The sequence below is a fragment of the Danaus plexippus genome, chromosome 2, assembly GCF_018135715.1.
Source record: "Danaus plexippus chromosome 2, MEX_DaPlex, whole genome shotgun sequence".
Classification (NCBI taxonomy): Eukaryota; Metazoa; Arthropoda; class Insecta; order Lepidoptera; family Nymphalidae; genus Danaus; species Danaus plexippus.
The window spans coordinates 4,474,961-4,498,311 of NC_083537.1; the positions used below are offsets into that span (position 1 = coordinate 4,474,961).

The 23,351-nt window shown below is 31.8% G+C and overlaps 2 protein-coding genes and 1 long non-coding RNA gene across 9 annotated transcripts in view; 1 reads left to right on the plus strand and 2 right to left on the minus strand.

The window, feature by feature from the left end:
* LOC116779435 (neural-cadherin) overlaps nucleotides 1–19,582 on the minus strand; it is a 197,168-nt gene extending 177,586 nt beyond the window's left edge. For all 7 annotated transcript variants that reach the window (XR_009752698.1, XM_061521674.1, XM_032673705.2 and 4 more), the window contains exons 1-2: nucleotides 19,492–19,582; nucleotides 17,282–18,611 (exon numbers count right to left, since the gene is read on the minus strand). Coding sequence is in view for 6 of the 7 variants with exons in the window: in XM_061521674.1 (XP_061377658.1) it covers nucleotides 17,282–18,569 (1,288 nt within the window). In the remaining variant the exon portion in view is untranslated. The remainder of the gene's footprint in view (nucleotides 1–17,281; nucleotides 18,612–19,491) is intronic.
* On the plus strand, nucleotides 519–23,163 carry LOC133318987 (uncharacterized). The gene is made up of 4 exons (XR_009752705.1): nucleotides 519–777; nucleotides 1,013–1,157; nucleotides 1,230–1,444; nucleotides 22,756–23,163. It is a non-coding gene; the product is annotated as an uncharacterized LOC133318987 (long non-coding RNA).
* On the minus strand, nucleotides 20,536–22,023 carry LOC116765289 (transcription factor GAGA-like). Its single transcript, XM_032654729.2, has 2 exons — nucleotides 21,245–22,023; nucleotides 20,536–21,042 (listed from the first exon to the last, which is right to left on the minus strand). Exons 1-2 carry the CDS (start codon nucleotides 21,930–21,932, stop codon nucleotides 20,786–20,788), a joined length of 945 nt encoding a protein of 314 aa, XP_032510620.1. The 5' UTR covers nucleotides 21,933–22,023; the 3' UTR covers nucleotides 20,536–20,785.
* Nucleotides 23,164–23,351: the final 188 nt, after the last annotated feature.

Here is a 23,351-nt window from a genome sequence, read left to right on the forward strand (position 1 = left end):
ATTTGTTAACAAATTTTCAATACTATATTTATGTCCTATATCAAACATATTAATAATATGATCAATGGACATACATTCCCATTCATCTTCCCCTGAACATGATTATATTACAGCAACGAACAATGTTGAGTTAAAATTCAAATAATTAATATAGCCTGGCAAATTAAATAAAAAAATATAGTTATATTTAAGAGTACGTAAGAATCTTAAATACTCAAAGGCTTGTAACAGCTCGATAGGTACTGAGATGTAGATAAAGTATAGAACCCTAATATATCAAATATAATATAAAGCCTTATGATAATGAGAGCAACCATCGCGTTATTAGAATTCAGTCATTTGTTCAGAATCAGTTCCATAAACATACAGGATGCCAAAAATCGAACAACGCCGACATCGTATTTGTACATTCAATACAATGTATCATACGATCCGATAAATTAATGAATAAAATGTTGCCAAATTCCCTTTGCCAAATTCAAACAGTTACCGACAATTGTAAGTGGACTACTGTTACAATTTTAATTTGATAATCAAATAGTATAGATTAATATTTGATATTGTAATACTGTGCTTCGTGAACATCAAATATAATAGTGCTGTTTTAAGTTTTATAAAACAGGATTATCCGCTCAGTATTTAAATTACATTTTGAAGAAGGAATGCAAAAGTTTACGTGCCCGGTGCGCCGAAATCAATAATTTCGTCTCACTCGGGGCATAGAGACTTCTTCGCTAGCTTCGAGTTTAAAAAGTAATGTGAACATTCTAATGTCGGGTGAGTTATAAAATAATTCCTACATTTTGCGGTACGCTAATGTCGGTAATATTTCTTGTTCAATATACATTTCCCGGACGAGGAACCGTAGTTGCATCCTCTGAGACAGTAACTAAATTTGTATTCAACATCACAATGCAGTAGATATATGATAATTTATGTTGAAACGTACAAGAATACACAGATGGATATAATTTAATTATTGTTATAAACGCTCAGTGTTTTCAATTTACAGAGGATAGTAATAATAAAATGAAAACGGTCATTTCTAAGGAGGGATAATCTTTACTTTGACCAAATGAATTGTATTCTTCAGAAGGGTCAAATCCGAACGAATTGTATGAAGAAAAGACATCATAACATGTCGCAATTTGTTGAAGGTATGTCATGTAATACAGATAATTTTGTATTAGATATATGAGGACTATGTTTATCTTTCTTAATCTTTACAGTCAAAAATGTTACATTTGATTTGTTAATGATTTACAACTATAAAATGTATTAAAATAAGAACCCAAAATATTGGAATGATACGAAACCATTTATAGCCCGACTTAAGATGTATCCCGGACAATCTAAACACAAAGCTTAATATTGCTTTATCATAAGAAATCGATAATGAAACAGGTTAAAGCAATATCAGAAGAGCGCCGTAAGTTTCTTTCAGGTACGTGTCTGTTATAGTAATTCAATAGGAACTTCAACGAAAAGCACACGATTAACTCCGTAAACTCATCTGTGTCCAGAGCACCCACAAGCGTTACTTGTAAAGTTTGTTATATCGTTCTCCTGTTGTTATTACTATTAAAACTATAACTCGATACTATAACCATAACCGCAGTAGACAAGTTACATATCGAGAAAATTATATTATTCCTGTGTTGTTATTTCCTGTCACTATTTATATTCTACAACTTTACCGTACACAATAACTTAATTAGTTACAAAGTAAACCTCAAAAGTTATGATTTCCAAACATTTCACAATCTGTACACATGCTTTACGACGCGTTATAATAGGAAATGATTTTACCAATATTCAAAATTTATTTCTAACGTTATAGCAAGCAAAATATTAGAATAATTCTGATCATTCATAATATAGGGGTTTTCATTTGTTTTTATTTATGATACCGAATTTCATAGATAAACCAGACTTATCGGTTTTGAAGTGAAGACGTCATAAAATCAGAACAATTGAGTTTTATGTATCAAAATACAAATTACAAATATCATCACAAAAAAGTGTTTGTTGGTTTCCAAAGCTGTCAAACAACAAAGCAGAATAATAAATCGTTGGATAAAGGAACCGTAAACTAATGCCAAAGAAGAACTAACAAAGGTTTACCAGTCTTAGATATATTTAATGGATATTCCACCTAGAGTTTATGAAGTAATACACTGCAATAATTACATCTATAAAATAAGAACTATATACAGAAATTGTTTATAAAAGAAACGAGTCTATCACGGAAATTGCTTTGAATGTACCAGTTACGAGCGATGTGTAATAGGTATTTTATCAACCCCGCATCCCTCCCAGACATCTCAAAAGGGTGTTTACGTAGACAATGCTCGCACTAACGCCAGAGGGTACGATTGCGAGGACCCTTCTTACTATGAAATTTCTCCCCATCCTCGTATAACCTCAGATAGAACAAAATTTTAGCGTTTCTATAAATAATATTGGTAGTATAAGATTATTCGTTCGCAAAATCATTCCATTTAAATTCTGTAAAATTGAAATCGTGTTATTATAAAAGGAATGAATTAAAAGCGTTCCTCAGTTTATGTACCTACAGCAATTATTGAGATAATTATTTTTAAATTATTAATGGGAATAAATTTTTAATATTCAACTATTACCGAAATGTTGACTATAAAAAAAATTTACGACTATTTCAATATATAATATTTCAGGCTTGACGTAAATTACACGTATTGACCTTGTTTTTTTGTGTGAAAATAGATGATGAAATTATATGAACGCAAAAAAAAGGGAAGAACAAACAAAATTTTTTTTCTATAATAAAAACTATAATTTCACGTACAAAATAAACTAATTTTGACTAAAATAACAAAACAATATAAGTAAAATTGCAGGCAATTGCAGGCAATTCATGTATAAGATTGAAGCGATTTATATGAAAAGCATTTTACAGAAACAAAGCGTCTATAAATAACAAAGTTGTATTCATGCCTCACAAACGAACAATTAATCATATAGTATATATGATCTGCTTCTCATCTTAACGCATGAATAAAAAAGAACCAATTTATATTTAATGGTAAGAACAAATTAAATTAAATGTGGCTTCAATCAGTCCATAGCTAATTAACCCTCGTGGCGGTGTATGGGATAAGAAGTGACTCTGGGCCCGAGGTGGGTCCTGATAAATGACAGAACACAACAGTATTTGACACTTGTACAGTCAGCTTTTAGAATTCATTTGTAATCGTATTTACCCTTATCAAATTTCATATGTTATTTGACCTCGTATCTATAAAATAATGACCCCAGTATAAAATTAACGTACAAGCATTATGCAAACGTTCGCCTGCGTTATAAACGTCTTGGACAGAGTTAACCGAAATTATATAAATCCCTAAACTACTAATTTATGTTAACTAAAACTAGGAACTTTTGGAAACAAGTTAGTTACTATAGAAGGAAGCTTCCAACGTAGTAAACGTACATATTTAACAAGACGTAACGTTGATGAGGATCGTCAGTTAACCTTATTTAATTTTGAATTCAAGCTTTGTGTCTGAGATTCTTATATTAAAATAAAGGTTAAAATACAATTTCAAATTCAAATTTTATATTTTGGGAAATTAATGTACATATATATGATTTTCGTGGGTCTGAGTGCGATTTCCAAATAACTCTATTTTCTTAAGTACTTACGCTTGCTTATATGAAATAACAGTTAATGAAGCTTATAACAGTTATACTATTTGTTTTTGTCTGCATATATTCGCTTTTTAAACAGCTCTACCTTTGAAATTACTGGGCGGATTTTAATTAATCTTTAAATGAAAAATAGAAAAATTTGTAGGACAACATAAAAAACTTTTCCTAAAAATATGCTGGGTTCCATGTCAAAATTGGTAAATATGTTAAAATAATATCCGAGATTTTCAGGAGTCCAAATTTTAAATGAAACTTTGATTTTCAGACATGCTACGCATTTTTATTACTTTATAACAAACGTGATAACGAGAAGACGAGATGAAGTTGTATTTTGATCAGAGTTACATTTATATCTCTTAAACATTTTACAATTAACTTTTATTAACAACGCAGTAAAGTATGTACCTATCAATCTAAAACGAGTGACCATTTTCGTAGTCGTATATTTATTTTCAATACAACTGTCTGCCAGACGAAGAGACATGCACAAAAATGAAATAAAAAAACTGTTCAACACGGCAATCCATAGGTAAAAGACAGAATATAATGAACATTATGAAAATTCTTTGAGCAACTATTAAAAGGAAAGAGCTAATGAGACGTAACTAGTACTAAGCCCCTTCATTGAGAAGATTCAAGGAGGAGGAGAGACAATTAAGGTAATATTAAATATAGAAATAAAACTTTTAACGAAAATACAAGACTAGCATGTTAAATGTACCGTAACGTGAAATACTACGAAGTCATTGTTCAATTAAATCTAACTAAACTTAAACTCTATGGAACGGAATAATAAAATTAGAAAATATACATCCATTATAGAATGGTGACATCTAAAAATAAATATAGAACCGACAACGAGGACTTGCATTTAAAGTAATCTTAAAGCAAGAACGAAGAAATGTATTCACGACATAAAAGGCTATAAATAGGCTGGAGATTTATCTGGAGATCATCTCGTTAACGAGTAGTTTAAACTCCTCAAGGAAGTTAGCATTGACAGACTTGCAACTAGGTCGGGACTCGGGAGCCGCTCAAGTTCAAGCGTTCTGCCAAATTCCAATCAGATTTAATTATGTATTTTTCTGAAGTATATTTCAATTTTTTGTTCGCATTAATAAAATGAAACGTCCAAAGCAGGAGAATTATATGAGATGATTAAAAAAAATAGTCACAATGAGTCCATTAATATAATTGTGATACACTTATATGCTTAGAAGTCATTTATCACATCAAAGATTATATTATCTCGGTTGAGAGGACCCCTGCCACTTTCACTGAATAAGAATACACATTACACGGTATATAAAGATAATAAAAGCTTAACGAGATTTTTATTTATTTATCACGGTATAATTAATTCGAATATCAGATTATATGTCACATAAAATAGTGTGCACTAAATCTTTGCACTAGTCTTATGCAAATGTGTTAAGCGTTTAAAGTACTTTTTAATGTTTACTTTTAATTATTAGTATGTTTATTTTTTAATAAAACGTTTGTCAGTCTAGTTCGCAATCTTTGGAAATCCTACAGATGATTTATAGAAAAATAATTTCATTGTTGTTTTGATCAAGAAAAGAAAAAGTACATACGTATTTCATATTAGGGAAGTTCCACAAAAATAACCAGTAAGTAGTCTCGAGCTTCCGCCATATTTGATTTATGTTGCTCTCTAGGCATCTATTGTCATCCAAATGCTATAATATATTGGGATAAATGTATATAAAATTCAGTTGCAACATTTACCCAGAGAATACATAAAAAAGGAAAAGACGTGATCCTTACAAAAAGTCCTAGACACAGCTGACAATATAAATCATAATGCTTTGTCTTCAATTTAACTAACGTTATAAGCAACTCAAGTAACAAGACTGGGGTCACAGTCTCCAATAATAAAGCAGTTATTATTGATTTTGGTGTCAAGAATAATAAATCCGAAAGCTACGCCGCCGTCACAGTTAAATCGACGACATCCGTCGAACGCCCCTTGTGTCTATACCGGCTTTTAACATCTATCTATGAGTAAGATTACTATATCACAACATACTATGAAAATACGTATATAAAATTAAAATGCTGACATAGAAACAAAATAATATAAACAGAGGAGACAACAAATATACATTAACGCTAGGTTAAATAGTAATTTTATGTAGAAAATACGTCGCGTCGCAGTGACGTTGTGTCCGATGCCATACCCGTGCTACCCCATGCAACCCCCATGCACCACCGCATTGCGGAACCAACTATAATTCATTTTTAGAATGCGAAACACTCCCATTGTACCACTCCTATTGTACAAAAGGTATTTTATGACGAGATTAACGGAGCGTGGCCAGATCTCAGTTCCTGGCTTAATGTTATCTATAAAAATTATATTACACATAACACCAGTTAAATTAAATTTATTCTAATCACGCTCGAATATAATAACTGTTTAGAGATCAATTAGAGTGTTAGTTATGAAACAAAAATTTTATATTCATTTCAGTACATGTATTTATTACGTGAAGTATATTGCGTGAAAGTAAAATATTTCAAAGAAAGTGCCGATATATCACAGATCCCCTTTTGATAACGTGGTATTTTGGTAGCCTAACTGTTGACTGGACGATAAATATTTTTTGGAACAAAAATATATTTTATACATTATTTTTAAGATCCTTAGAACGAACTGATATAATCATAGTAAAATAACACTGATTTGACTTATATCTTTGCGAGTTTATCTATAAGAATGCTAGCAGTTCAATGTTTTTACATCAACAAAACTTCTATTAAAGATAAAGAAACAATATCGGTCTTCTATTAAAAACATTAACCTTGGCATTCGTATTACATAATTTAATAATTCTTTTAATTGTTTTCCGTAAATCAAGACGGGAAATCAAAATAAACGTAGTGAAATGACTAAATAGGGTTTAATTTTACTGAGCAATACATTTTTCTTTATTTAATGATAGGAAGCTTCCATAATCTTCGGTCAAACATATCATAAAGCCACGTAAATACAAAAGTGTCTGGGATTCAGTCAAGAAAGCTATCACTCAATCTTATCGACACACAACCAAGGGTAGCGCTTTGATCGAAACAATACCATCTTTCTTATGATAAAGCGGTATAGTATTAATTCCAATCGGAACCCCACTTAAGGCTTCTTCATAATATTATTATAGTAATGGGAACCATGTATTTGAAGTGCTTAAGATCAAACATTCCGATGATGAAGTGTTTAAAAACACTTCTCTTTATTGAAATGAAGATTTTATTGATTTATAGAATTAAAAATCCTTTTGTAATATATAATAATTTTTTTCACTGTCACTTGTCTTTCTCTAAAGTTTTCGGTAATGTCGAATATAGTTCATGTGTTTCCGAAAATTTACCGTCAAAACGATGTAACGTTTTAGGCGACTGAAGTAATATGTATGTAAGTGCAATATGAACATTTTATATGAATTTTAATGTTTTTATGCAGTTATATATATTTTTATATTAAATAAGTTTGCGTACAATATATAAAATTTCAATAAAGTTCTTGTGTAAATATTTCTTAAGTTTGTCTTCAACTCTAATGCAAAATATACCTTGGCTCACCTCTCGAGTTTTAAATTAAGTTAAAACTTACAGTACAGTTCCCAGAAGTGTCATATTAACGTCATGAATAATATTACCATTCGAATTTTTGATATTAAATATAAATTTTGGCAACAAAATATAACGTAACCAACGTTTAGATGGAAACATTGAATGACTGCTAATATCGGTAAAACTTTACTTAGATATCTTCTTTCTAACGTATTTCTAATGTAAAAGTAATTAAGACCTTTTTTATACGGACCACCCATATCATATTATATAAAGTTCCATAATAAGCGCATCAAATGTGGTAGAAACAATCAATCAACGATATAGAGTCATCAAGCGACTAATAAAAAGTAAGCGTGAAGATATTAGAGACTTTGTCTCTAACTGTCTTGATACTTTATTCTATAGTGAAGCCACCCTAGCTCCCTCGCTGTCAGAGGGGGTAGGCTTGGGGGAGGGGAGAGAGGGGTTGCGCGGCCGTTGACACGAATCCCCGACATACTGTTTATCCCAACGGATTTTTTCCATATGCATTCTCGCTATAGAGAACGTGTACACAAATGGTTTTGTTTCAAAATTGGTTTGGACTATTGGATCTACGATGTATCTTTTCTAAATAAATATTTCGCATATGGATTTTGTTAAAGTAATCAAATAATAAGGCAAAACTATTGTTAATATGAACTAAGTATAATTACTACCGCCTATTAAACGCACCCCTTGATACTTAACAAACACATTTTTTAATGTATGCAGCGCTTATTGTTATTCCAAATGTAATAATAAATCTTGTTAAAAATAAAATGTTAATGAATTCATTATTGGACAAGGAGTGTGGGATAACTGTAATTATAAGTAATAAGTATTTTACATTAATAGAAATATACAAGCTGTAGTTTATGTACTCTCTAAATGTTTTAAAATCGCCGTTCTCACGTAAAATATGTTATTTGCTAAGACGTAGATTACTAGGAACAGCTCCGATTACATAACTACGTACTTTAACACCCACTTAAATAAATTATAGGTTATATGAACCCGTCATTCATCACATCGATGATATCGCACATTCAAACTTGTGAATAATTTTAATTTCAACATGTCATAATATTGAAGTGATTGTTTGTTAACGCATATGTTCAAATGTGTATAGCGCTCTAAATCTAGGGCATCTAAATTTACTGACGTACTGTATGTATCATGAAGTTTGTGTGGAGAAAGCTTTGACTAATTAATTATGATCAATTATTGTTTGTACAAGTATCGATTTCGAGTTATTCCCGTGACTATAACAAAGTTTTGATGTATAAAATCACAACAAAATCAAGTGAAACATTGACTTAAATGCACAGCACAGAACGGACAGACGATTCTTGTTTAGATTCTAACACAAACTACCTTTGTATATCTCACACTTCGGAGCTTTGATACCATCAACAGCCCGTTTTATTGTCCATCGCTCCTCTTTAACAAACTCTGTAACGAAACTTGGCAACGGCTTCAATACTTTAAACTTCCAGAAATATCACATGACAATTATAAAATAACTTGCAACTGATGGGAAGAATAACTAGAATCACTTAAATTAAAACTATTGCGGCTACACAAAGCCTTGATATTAGACGGTTTTAAAATATAATTTCCTCACGATTTAACTTCTATTCTGTGATTGGCGTCTGGATGTTTAAGTGTTATCGTTTCTCCCGATCATCAAAACAGTCACGATCTCCAGTATTGTGAGAACAACATGATGCTATCAGCGAAAATGTTATACGAACCTAGACAGATGAATCTTTTACACGACTTAATGTTAAGAAATTAGCATTAATGTTTGAATTTTTATACTAAGTCCCGCCACCGTAATCGGTCAATGACGTTTTGAATAAATCCATTAGGGAGCGCATTCAACACGCAAATATTGAATGAGACAGGAAACTGTGCGTGCAATGATTTAAAAGGGTTTTTTTAATCGGAACTTGGGCACAGTAGGTCAGGTCATATACAAGATAGAGCAGCTTGCATCTTGAAAACAACAAGCGAGCTGCTAGCAGGATGTTTCCAATTAATATAATAATTTTGTAAAAGAATATCATCGCAGCTTTATAACATAAAACATAATAATATTGCTTAACTAACAGTAGCATTATACTATGTCAGAGTGTACATTATAAACATATATATTTTTATTTTACGTATCAACTCGTTTCGCGTCCTGACTTCTCCTGCTTTAAACTGATGTTTATGATTTTCAGTTAAGTCTTATTATATTAATGACTGCATTATACTTAATGAGAACTGTATGATTTAGTTTTTAAATAAAATTACATCCTGAATAAGATAGATGTCATGATTTTTTTGGTATTTGTGAAACTCACAATACTCGTACCATTATAATATGAATTCCTAGTTACTCAACTTATATTTTTCTTTACTTTTCAAGGTTTATATCCTATTTTTTAATGACTGAAAAATATAGTTAAGTTGACGATAGAACTAATTAAAGATGCAAATTAAAAAGCATAATCATTCTGTGCCAAGCCGACAGCTGTGATGAATCCCATTATAATCCCATTATTTGTATTCTTACATATTTGGTTAATAAAAGTTTACTAGACACTCTATAATCTATAGTATCCTACGAGACGACTATTCTGAACAATTCCTTAATACGTAAGTGCTGCGCGGTACAAAGTTCTGATAATGTAGAAACCCCTGACGTTGGAAAGGCATGTGCAGTCTCGATCGATGCATGCTATGGGAGCCCGTTCAATGGCCTTTACAATGTAATTTTAAAAGTTCCAGACTATTTCAAATTAAGATTTTAGTCTACTGTTAAGGAGTACAAAGAATAAGCACAAAGCAATAAGCTGTTTTTATTTACAAAATATTTCAATAACAAAAAAATTCAAAGGTCATTACTACGGGTTTTGTGAATCGAAATCGTAAAAATAAGCCCGTACAGCGTATAGGTTTTGTTTGTGTATGACGTTAATTTGTGTCAAGAGTTTTAAACTTGAACGTTATATAAAAGGCAACATCCGCTGGGTTCATGACATGATAGTAGCAAAGTATCGCGTGTCTGCGGGTTGAACGTCTGTGTCTCAATCGATATCTAACTCGGGAACGTCGGACTTTACCCTGTATTCTATAACAATTTTTTCATACCAAACAATTCTTCTATCAAAATAGCAAAAACAACAGAACTTTTATATACCGTTATAATTACAAACAAACAATATTCTATTATCTTCGAAGTACTTTATACAATACATTGGAGGAGTGAATTTCGAACAAGTTTATCTCTAATTTCTATAACTAAATCCGATATTCGGACAAAATTTCGATGAACTGACAAGCGCATCAAATCATACTTTCTATTGTTATTGAACTGCGGAGAGAAATTTCGTAGGAATTAACAAGCAACGATGAATTAATCAAGGGAAGTCAATAGTTAGTCTCCTCGATTCAATTAAGTTTCCGTTCGAGCATTCAAATAGAATAGATTATTATATTTTAAAGTACTCTCTTGTGAACTCGGTCTCATTATAATATATTGTTGTTTTGTTAACGTACTCTCCTCTCTGTAACCTTCTATACATCCAAAAACCCACTCATAAAGTCTCTAAGCATGACACACTGGTAATGTATTCAAATTTAATCTTCTTGTTTCGTAGCTGATTTAAAATTCAAAAACAAAAACCAATATTAAACTAATATAAGAATATTATAGGCTTACATTTACATTTCTATTAAACACAGTCATGTTTAAGCTTGAGGCAAACAAGATTATTTATTCCCGATCCACGCCTGTTCTAAAACAAATATTTATATATATGATCTACATATTTATTTTGTCTGTCGTTATATTAATATGATACCGCAAAACAATTATATATATGTATTAATGCGGGAAGAACATACATACATAGCTATAAAACAATACAATACGTAGCATAGCATATATGTAATAATAAATGCTGAACTACTTTTTTTATTTAAATAACTATACAGGCTAAATAGTTTTTAATAGCTTATGTCCGGTCGGAGACATAGATCATAGACCAGCCGTGGAAACCAACAAAAAAGTGGCATGACCATTGTGTTTATTTAATTCTACTAATTTATGCTTAGAGCACGTGTGGCGCGCATATGCCCCGGCATTCATTGTTTGGAATTTCACTTCCAATATGGGGCGTAAATATTTCGACAAAGCTCTAAAAGGGAGAGCAAAAAGAACAACAGATTTACTATTCGATCCCTTTACTATTTTACTTAACTCTTCTTATTTCCATTAACTTCGCTCTTCCTATTCGATTCACGATATCAAAGTGATAATTCTATTAAATGTAGTGATGGTCGTAATCAAAATGAAATAAAGCAAGATATCAACGGTGTTTTGCGGTCGAGATGTGCGTATTTCTGAGAGCTTAATTGTCGGACTGCAATAAAAACCATAGTAAGGGAGCTGGATTGTCGCACACGTGCATCCGCCTGCCACTTTGCGAAGTTATTTTTAAAGCGCACATTTCTAACTGCCACGGATTTAATATGAAGCCGGTGGCAAATCTTTTAATATCGAACATATTATGTTTTTGTACAGTCTGTATCTTACCAAATTAAGATCTGTTATTAGATAAATAACTAAAATATAAATAAGTACACAATAGTTTATTATAATAAACAATGAAAATAGCATATTACTTTTTAACTTTCACATATATTATACGATAAAACTAATAATTGGGGAACTAAATATTTTAATTTATGTGCATCATTAATAACAACGGCCATAAGGCAACTTAACAGATCAATATTGTCCGTTAAGTAATAATACCAGCATCGCAGTCATAGGATAAATATTACCCCGTCGTTAAGGCTTAATTATGATATCAAAAGCTGCACCATCAGTTAAAAGCCATCACGTTTTTTTGTAACGCTCGAATAACACAGCTACATCATCTATTAAACACGATTCTATGCGCGCTCTCGTATTTTTGTCTTATTTGAAAAGGCGTCGAGCCTTACTGAGAACGTCACAAATGAGCCTCCCTCGAATGCACCGACGAAACGACCGCTTCATTAAAAACCTTTATAATAAATGTTTGACAATAAAATAATACAGATAATGTAACACATTTAACTTTTATATCTTTATTAAATAGAATTTATTACGGCAATTTTATTTATATTTTTTATTTGAATTCGAATTAGTAAGTATAACAAACAAGATTATGATATAAAAGGTTACAGAGTATTATATGAAACAAATGTGTATTTCCTTTAAAATGCCATATCATCTCTAAAAGCTGTGGGAGACTGGCCCCGTTTATGAACGCGCAGTTGAACTTAATTCCATTATTTTCACAGAGACCATTACTGGCGCAACCCTGTATGTCAAGTTTCGTATAACTACGATCAAACTTAATCCATCCAAATATAAATATCATTGTATTATAAAAACCTTCGTATCTTCAAAAACAGTCAGTTGAATTTCGCGAGGCTAGTTTTCAAATAATCGAAATTGGCTCCAGAGAAAAAGTTTTTAGTGACAATATTATCTGAAAATTGAGCTGTCGATACTTATTGTTGGAAACAGTTGCTTCATATTAGACCAAAATTATTTTAACAATAGATAAAAAATTTCGTAATGTTAAAATAATCAACAACCAAACCGACACATTTCTTTTTATACGTTGAATAAAGCGGATGACAGATATAATGTTCTGACAAATGTTCTACAGATGTACAGCTATTTTTAAGATATTTAAAATAAATAAAAAAAAACACAATATTCCGATGATTTTGTGTGACGAACGTAATCTTAACCGGACAACTTTCGCCATCAGCAGTAAAATAATCATCAAGCACGATTTTGCTCAAATAGTTCTTACACGACACTATAATCAAACCGTTATATTAATTTATTTAAAATAAATACAGTTTTATGATTCATCATTCTTCATCTTTAACAAGCACTCTCCTTTCTCAACAGGATCTACGGTTTTGGAATATTTAACCCTAAATATACATATTATAAAATTACATATTAAATATGTATTATTCATTAAATAAGGTTATAAGTACACGATTTATTTAACATTACTTTGTTATACTTCTATTATATAACTAAGTGGGTAGAAAAATAATCATTTAGGCACTCTACAATTATAAAAATAATTTAATTCCTATACTAATGTTTCAGTACTACATACCTACTTGGGGTTGGTCAGTGATGTTTGCCGAGGGATGTAATGAGATTGAGCTACTTCCACGCAAACCATTAATGCAGTAGATCAGTTTCAGCTTATTTCCCAAAGGCCGAAAAGCAAACAATTGCACCTTTATCCCTCGGCTGCAGTAAATCTCAATAAAGCAATAAAGGTTACCCTCGTAATACTGTTTCTGTTTCTTATAAATTTCCTATGAAAGGTCGTATAAAGCGTCAAACATTAAACAACTTAGTAGAAGTGTTATACGTAATTTATATTATTAAAAATTTTCATTTCGATGTAATTTTCAAAACATTACTATTACTGATAAACCTATAGATTTATTGCGAAAACCGGCACGGGGATATTTTTGCATATAGCACACCCCAATAATTTAAAACTACGCAGTCTTAAGTCAGTTGAGGGTTGGAACCACTCACATTTGAACGCAGACGAAGGGGGAACATGTATGGAGTGAATGCCAATCGGGCCACGAGAGCTCTCGAGCTACCATTCCTGTGTGAACAATGCGTTATGGAGTGCAGTCCGCGAAGACCGCACAGCACATGGCTTAGAATGGAAAAGAAATTTAAACTATTTAGGTATTTACTATATAAATAGATACACTATTTGTTCATTTACAATTCGATCGATAAAAATTGAGACGGCTAACGAGTTACGTAAATTTCAACCTTAGCAAGACCAATACCATTGTTTAGTATTTTAAAAAACTTTGACTGTAAACATAGTTAAAAGCTTTTTAATAGTTGTTATTTATAAAACGTCAATGATATAATTATACAAAAATTTATCGCGAATAATCTCACGTCGAATTTACGTCAAGATATATGATTAAATATCGTTAATTAATATTAAATTGCACATAAATAACTTCGAAATATTTACCAGCAATAACAATTAATTACAATTTTTGAGCCATCGAATTGCATGATAAAAAAATATTTTGTCAAAATATATAATTATACTATATAATTATGTTACGTGTTTATCAAAATTATTTCATACAAAGCTGTACTTAGCGTGTAAACGTATCGCTTCGCCGTTTAGTAAGACGCGCCAAATGACCGCAATCAAATAACTATCAGAGTGAAAGCCTATAGACGGGAGGCTGAGATAGCTCACGCTCTCATGCGTGCTCTGTTTACATAACAACATGTTAGATCTAATTATATAAAATGCTCTTCACGCGCAACCGGCTATGGTAAGCCGTATTGTTTCCAATAGCGGTTAAAATATGGTTTTTGAAAGATATTTATATGAGAAATGTAGCAATCTCGAGGAAGTATGTTGTAATTTGTTATCTTATTTATTATAGAATGTATGCATCATAATGATCGATTATTTTTTTCACAGTGAGGAATATTACTATAAGGCTAACAATACCTATACATATGTTTTAACTCAATAGACGTTTTAGGTCAAAATCAAAGAACAAATATCAATGAAGCTACAAAAACGTGGGAATATTTGGTCAAGATTTTACTTTAAACAACACCATTCCTTACTTAAAGTGCGTAAAATATATGATTGGAATAAAAACAAACTAGACGAGCTTCTACGTACTCAAACAACCAACAATGTACAAGTGGTCTACAAACACTCATACCTTGACCAGCTCGTAGGAAACCCAACTAGGGGCAAATATTCGCAGGATACTTAAAATTTCATTAATAATAATGATTTTTTATTTATTAATGTCGCAAAATAATTTATGAACTTCACTAGTATTGATTCAAATAAGTCAGAAAAGGTTAAAGGTCCACCATTCATTTGATTCTGATATAGCGTACATCTATAACAATCGTAAAATGTGATGTAGCAGCTGTGATCAGATCATGTGTAACTCGTGGGGTCATTCATAGGAAGTGTATGTAATTGTGGCGAATGGACACAATGAGGGGAATTGGCCAGTGCTGGATTGTTGTGCGACCGACGCCCGCACCCATCGCCATTGATTGAATGAATACGTCTAACAAACAGGACCAACAGACCGTAACTGTTTAGCGAGCTTCATCCCGACAATATTTAAAATATCAGCTCTGTAACACTTTTTTAATATTTGCCTTTAATATTATAAACGAAGTTCAATGATTTGGTGTTTTATCATCAAATTCGGGGAAAGTAAGCGATATTAAAAAAATAAATTTAACTTAAGTCTAGAAAACCAACGTTTTAATGAAGTTAATTTGATATAAGACTATTCCTTCTAAACAAACTTAATTAATCTTATGAAAGTAACTTTAGTTACGATATTCATTTATTAAGTTTCTTATCCTAGTGGGATAAACCTGAATGATAAGGATAAACATTTTTCACGTTACAGAGAGATGCTTAATTACACTGTCATTTAAAATACATTAAACAAATCTGACTTAGCTGGCTGCAAAAAAAGGCGTTAAGCTTATACATAAATTGAAATGTTAAGAGGAACACTCTGTATAACGTATCTGGACTACATTGACATTGCGTGATTATTTCATCACCCTTCGAATTTCGCCCTAATAATCTTAAAAAAATATTTACGGTAAATCTCACGGGAAGGTATAACGATTTGCTCTATTAGATGCAATTTCGTTTTTATTTCAAATACTATGAAAGAGATCTCAACAAATAGAAAGAAAGTAACAATGGTACAACTATAAAAATATTACTCTATAGAAAAATTTAATATATCGGCAATCAAAGCTTCACACCGTTCGTATAATTTTAATTTCGATACACACGCCATGGAAAAAGCGTTTGTAACATCAATGGTCAATGCGTGAAAAATTCTCATGATAGGATGTCTCAGGGTCGTGCGACAGCTCCACGTTTATCTACGCATTCCGCACGCTCGCAAGCTCAACTAGTCTCATTATTATGATTAATGTCTGTTATGAAGATGCCAGCAACCAGCTAGTCTCGTGCTAGAAGTATTTTATACGTATCTAATACTAAATTACTCTACATTAGTTTTGTCATGAGTGGCGCACTTCAGAAGATTCGTTCTGGAGAGTGGAATGTACTAATATTAATAATATGTTACAAAACAAATATGTGAAAGGTTATGATAAGCTATCTTATTAATATGGTCGTAAGTTCGAAAACATGTCAATCAAAGTTGTCAATTACTTCACAAAATTCAAATGATCTCAAAAAATATTTCTGTAACAGTTACCATTAATAACAACACATTATAAGTTCTTCTTAACCTTTAATACGATTCCTTGAACTACATAATGTTTAATTATTTTGAAGGAAAAATTTCTTGTTGAAGATATTTTTCATTCATCTGAAAAGGCTACCTTGACCTAGACCAAATAAGTGGATATTATATGAAAAGAATTTACCAAATTCGTTTACAACTCATACTTATTATTTTGAATAAAATTTCATAGAATAAAATGATTAGTTTCTACGATCTAAAGGTTGATTACATCGGTCGTGATGGGAACGCCATCAAAGACGAGACCTGTCTGTAAATGTCATGCGCCATTGCACCATTCGATACGACAGGTGTGAGCAGGTTGACTGGGCCAGGCTTTTGTTATAATATTTGAAGAATGTGTCTATTGCTATTAATATTCATAGACATATTTTTATATGTAGTTGAACTTAAGTAATACCGTAAACCGTTATTGTTTTTAATGGATTAACAGTTAACATAGCATTAAATTATTAATTGAATGAAAAAATAATGGTTATTTGTCAGTTGCTTCTGTGAAGTTTATTGTATGAAGTACTTGATATAATGTAAATAAAAAAGAGATATATTTTTTAAAATGTCTTACCTCCATTCCCAGCGTTCGTGATAGTGACCCAGAAATCAATAGTCTTCTCAGGTCCCAACTCCTCATAGTCCCACTTCTTTTTAACTTTCACTACACCACTAGGTTCAACGGTAACCCAAGGATTTTCGTCCCTTATTTTAAATGTCTCACGGTCGGTTTCTTTTTCGAGAGTAAACACCGCACGCCCTTCAACTTCGCCATCGGCCTCGGTGAATTCTATACGTTTAGTAGGACGAACCGCTCGAGTGACTCTTCTCTTTTCACGATGCAGTGTGGGCATGTCTTTTCGTTCGCGTATTACAAATTCAATGAAAACTTGCGCCGGTTGGCTTTTCCGTGGCGGGATTCCTACGTCATGAGCCAAAACTTCCAGCTCAGCCTCATGTCCATCCGGTTCACCAGCCAGTATTAATTCTCCAGTTTGGGGTACAATTACCGCAAGATTCGATGGGGCTTTTAGTGAATAGTATACTCTATCACCATCGGCGTCAAAAGCGCGAACTTTTCCAATAGTAGAAAAGCGTTGCCAATAAGCCGTGCCGTTGTGACAATTATCATCACAGGTGCCATTAACAGCGAAATAATATATTTCTTGTTCAAAAATCGGTTCATGATCGTTCTCATTAATAACGTTGATTCGAACCGGAAGGCTAGCTTTATTTGCTCCGTGTAAATCAGTCGCTTGAATTACTAAATCGTAAAGGTTCTTAGTTTCACTGTCCAATGGTTTCATAGCAACAATTTCTACGTCTCCATCTGTTATTACCGATTTGATATCGGAATTACTAGGCCGCGATTTTTCACGAAGGGCGAAGACAGATTGATCATTACCTTTTGTTATCTTATAAGCAATGGGTCCAACATTTACTAAAGCAGTGGCTTTTATAGGAGAACAATCTACAACTGACCCTGGTGGAGCGTTTTCAGGAATTTCACCATGAACGGCATTAACATCAGAAAAATGGAGCATTTTTCTGCGATCCATAACTAATAGATGAATTGTATGGGCCGAGCTGCTAAATGGTGTTTGTTCTAAGATGGCGAGATTTAGAGGTTGATTCAACAGTGGTCCGAGATCAGCTGTTGTCATAAGCAATCCATCGTCGAGTAATGTAAAGAAAGGTTCATATTCCGGATCAAGTAGCGTGTAACGCGAATGGTTACCAATAAAATGTCGAACAGCGTGGCCAGGGCGGACATCGTGCGGCAAGAGGATGAGTGCACTTGTATTCAGAGCAAAACATAATAAGAAGAGCAAAGCTCCTCCCACCACCACTTGGTGCGCCATAGCTCTGATAAGGTATATCCTTAACTATCCTAACATTTCCATCTGAAACAAAATAAATTTTTAAATATACTATGAAGTGTCGTTATAGTAACAACAATTTACTACGTGTGGTGTAAAACTAAAGTTGTAAGTATTAAGACTCTTCGTCACATTATTATATATTAAGATATATAACTATGTATATTATAAATTTATCGTAATTTAGTATGCGATATTATTATTTTACAGTTTTCTTAATAACCTGAATATCTTAACAGCGACTCAACTGAAATGTCAATATTTTTCTAAGACCCTACAATGTTATCACTGCTAATGTCACAGGGAAAGGATCATAAAACATTAATTGATCTGAAAGCTTAAGGCGCGTTAAGTCATCGACTTGGACGTAGGGCGGCGAAGTCGGCACACATGCGAAGCTTTATTTAGGCGGCAGGCGGCAACGCCGGCGTCTCGCGACCCGCTGCCGCCGATCAATACCCCCTTTGCGCCGCCGCGCGGCGATTCGCGAGCAAATCTAGACTGTATGCGCTCCAGTTCACGACACACCATCAAATATTCACACACTTATTAAACTGAATAGAAGCCCACCTCATTTCAAAATAACTATTTACAGATATTCACAAAATGCAGAAAGGCAGACCTAATGGCTAATATAATTTTAGAAAGGCCTTCGAAAAAAATAGCAATAAACACGGTATAAAATACGCTGGACTAATCTACGAATTTAGGTTTTATATTTAAAGTACTGTATATATTACGTCACTCTTATGTTATCAAATGACATTATTTATTTGCAATAAACACGTGAGACGAATGTAAACAAATTATTAAATGAATATGCCCAATAAGAAACCACACCATTTTCAAAGTTAACTTCACAGTTTTATGTCAGAATAACGTGATAGTAATGTAAGATACGTACTTAATAGAAGTGCTGTTGAAATAGAGATATCGTAGCGAAGTTGAAATAATTTTTCTCATACGTAACGCGCGAACACAAACAGCGTCCAAACGCGACTAGTAGTGGACTGATTTGAAATTTGAAGTCCGCAGCGCGCGCGCGTATCGAGCGTAGCCCGACCCCGCCACCCCCGCTTTTGCCGCCCCTGTTTTTGCTACACTACGTACGGTGGCGTTAGCCCACACTCCACCCCTAAAACTTAAATGCACTACACCAACTGGATTGTAATAATGTATTCCAGTACAAACTTAGTTTATCCCAAAAGACCTTTATTGCATATATATATATATATTTAAACTTAGTGGAAAGTGATACATTTGCAAGTATTTAATTCGTCTTATATTGATATTACTCCGGTACCATACTCATTAAAATATATTTTATGAATCACGATTCACGACCTATTTTCATAGAAACTTTAAGGTCAAGGTAAAAATTGCTTGCGATTTTAAAATATTAACAGTTTCTTTTCCACTATATCACCTCCACTATATATATATCACACTTTCCTAGTGTGAGGAGGTTTTTAAAGAAAGCTTGAAATTAATAACCGTACTAAAAAAAAAAAACACCGCAAAAGAAACGAAAATATTAGATTAAATTTGGTTCTAGGCATATTTACTTTTTATTGAAATTACTCATTAAAATAATCCATGTTTGTCTTCATTTAAATTTTAAATTTTTTTTTTTTAATAAATATTAAATTCGTAGTAACAGGATAATACTGAAAACATTGATAACAACATCCACAAAAAGTCAGCCAAAGAAAAAGCAAATTTTTATAAATATTTAAATTCAGTTAAATAATTAAGCTTGGCATGTTCAATTTTCTAATAAATTATAACAATCATCAAATTTTTTACTAATGATAAAACTAGAATTCCACATAAAAAATATTGTTATTGTTACAGTAATAGACATCTTTGTCTTTATGCCAGTTATTTATTTATTATATCTTTATATGTTACCTCCTTATAATTAACAGGGAAATAAATTATAACAAAATTTTATATAATGTTGCAAAAACAATTATATTTCTTGTTTTACTTAACAATAATAGATATATAATTTACAGACTAGCGTAAAATTAGCCAAAGCTAAAAGATTTATGAGCAAAATTTGCATTTGTGACATTATAAAAGTATAATATTATTATAGTTTAAATACATTTCATTTTACAAATCTAATAGATTTTAAATACAATAGTTAGTTGCACTTTGTGCTAAATGGTAACACAGGTTACCGGAAGGTAACACTATATATTGTGAGTAAATTGTTTGGGTGCGACCACACTGTCGCTGTTATTTTTGTATCTGATTTCTTTTATTGTCAGTTGTTTCCCTTGATGTATTCTTTGTAGGTGGCTTCTCATGTCATATGATCGTGAAAATGACCTGTGACATACTGGACATCTGGTCTTGCCTGCGTGTGAGTCTTTGTGCAATGTTAGGGATGTTGGATGCTTGAAGCCTTTTGGACATAGCTGACATCTAAATTTGGCCAAGTCTGATTCTGTAAAAAATACCTTATGATTTATGTTTAAAATTAAACTATCCTTATCAAATAGAACAGACCATAAATAAATACTTTCAAAACAGTGATGAAGTATTTCATAATATGTGAAATAAGATGTAAACATAATCTGTAAACTATCATGAATTTGTAATTTTTTTGATTATGTAATAAATTATTATACAACTTTAGGGTAATATACCTGAATTATTTTTATCAGACAAGTCTTCAGCAGTGCTCTGTGTGTCAACTTGCATTTCCTCACTGGTTGAAGCTGGTTTGTGTTTTGCAACAGAATTATCAGATTTTGAAGTTTCAGGCTGTGGCTCCAAAACATTACTCTCTACTTCTTGAACAGCTATGTTGTCATCTTGTGGAATGTCCTCACTCCTACTTGATTGTAGTGTTGCTAAATTTATAGGTTCCTCTACAACTACAGGTAAAGGTTGTTCATTTGATCTGCTTGATTTTGCACTTAAGTCTAATGAACTGTTATCAATAATTCTTATTTGATTCTTTGATACTTCGTCCTCGACGTTATCAGTCAATCCCTTAACCTCTAAAAGCTCTGCTGTGATTAAAAATGATTCTAGTTGTTCTTGAAAGATGTTTACTTCGCCATGGTACATAAAATTGATTATTGCATTGAGATCTTCAAATTTAAAGTTTCTAAATATTATCACAGGATGCTGGCACGGATTTTCTTTAAAAATTTGTTTAAAATAATTGCTGCATGCGGAAAGTAACATTTTGTGAGCTCTTATTTTCCCACCATCACAACATAAAGTTACATCAACCAAATCATTTTCAAATCTTAAAACGTTAAAGGCCTCCGTGACGTGATTAACATAATTATTCCAACGCAAAGAAAACTGCGGTGCGTTACTCATTCTTACACATTAAGGTTAAATAAAAATCATATGTAAAAATATTGAAATCGGATAATCTCAAATTTGACAACAAGACTCAAGAGTTGTAAGATAATTCTCATAGAGTATCATATCGATACATTTAGAGTTACTTTAAAACAGAGTCTTACAAGAATACAAACTAATTAAAATAGACTTTAATATACTTTTTTATTTGTACTCAATAAAATAATATTATTTTTGTTTTTCATTATTATATTTTAGGTAAATTTTGATTTTTACATATATCTGCCATTAACAGAGTATATTTGCATTTTTAGTTTTGAATTCTGTGTCATATAATAAGTTTAGTTGGATACCTATTTGCGCAAAAAATTATAAATTCTTAAAAAAAAAAATTTTTTGTTTGTTAAGTAACTATATAAATTTGATTTATATACAATACAATTTAAAAAATGTAATAACACGGACATTTTCTTATTAAATTTGTAAGCCGTATTATTTATTAAGTTTTAAGTTTTAAAGGTTCAAAAGGAAGTTTCCAACATATATATTTATTTTATAAAAAAATCTCATTATTTCCCAATTTTTATTTCAATAAACATGTATATTCTGTTATTATATTTATATTTTATATATGTTCAATAAATTTCAATAAACGTTACTTTGTGAATTTAATAAAAATAATTGTATAACTTTTAGAAATCAATATAAAGTCAGACTCAATCTATGACCTTCTTATTAATTCTATCTTGATTTCCTTGGCTGTTTTTCAAAGTTATTTTTTGTCTTGTATCAGACTGCAAGAAACCCTTTTGAAAGGAAAATAATATTTCATTTACAGGAAACCCAAGAAAGAGTGAGGAATTGATGAATTGCTGGGCTTCTGTTTGTTAATATGTCACTTGAATTTAAACTGAACCCAATACGGACCATCTTATCGTTTTGACACCACCTAGAGAATATTAAGAAGATTTCACTATTCTTGACGGAGACACAAATATTCAATGCAAGTTATAACCAGTGTATGCGTTACCCGGGATGAATATACTCTATATGTTGATAAGGTTTAGCGGCTTGAAACCTAAATGTTATAATATTGCCACAATATTTACGGTCTTTTTATTTTATTATGCACATATTTTATTAGATGAAGATTTTTTCTACAGAAGATTGCGCCGGGATGGAATCTTTAATTTCTAACACTGGTATTCACTGAACTCAAAGAGTAATGATCAAAAAGTTCTGTGTCTGACCTATCGAAAATATTTTTTTATCTCAAATCATTCTTGTCTCTCTCTTTAATATCAGCTTGAATTATAGGATTCTTAGATTAATTCTGCCCGCATTTCTAAGTTGAGGTGATCAATAATGTAAGTTACTACTTACTTACTGCATTAGTTAGGCGATCAACATTTTTTATACACCTATTATGTTGTT

What these genes read in the sequence shown, in the direction of transcription:
- LOC116765289 (XM_032654729.2), bottom strand. Translation starts at nt 21,932, where the DNA reads ATGAGTAACGCACCGCAGTTTTCTTTGCGTTGGAATAATTATGTTAAT. An exon ending in GTCTGATAAAAATAATTCAG is followed by an intron (nt 21,043 to 21,244) that starts GTATATTACCCT and finishes TATTTTTTACAG; the next exon opens with AATCAGACTTGGCCAAATTT.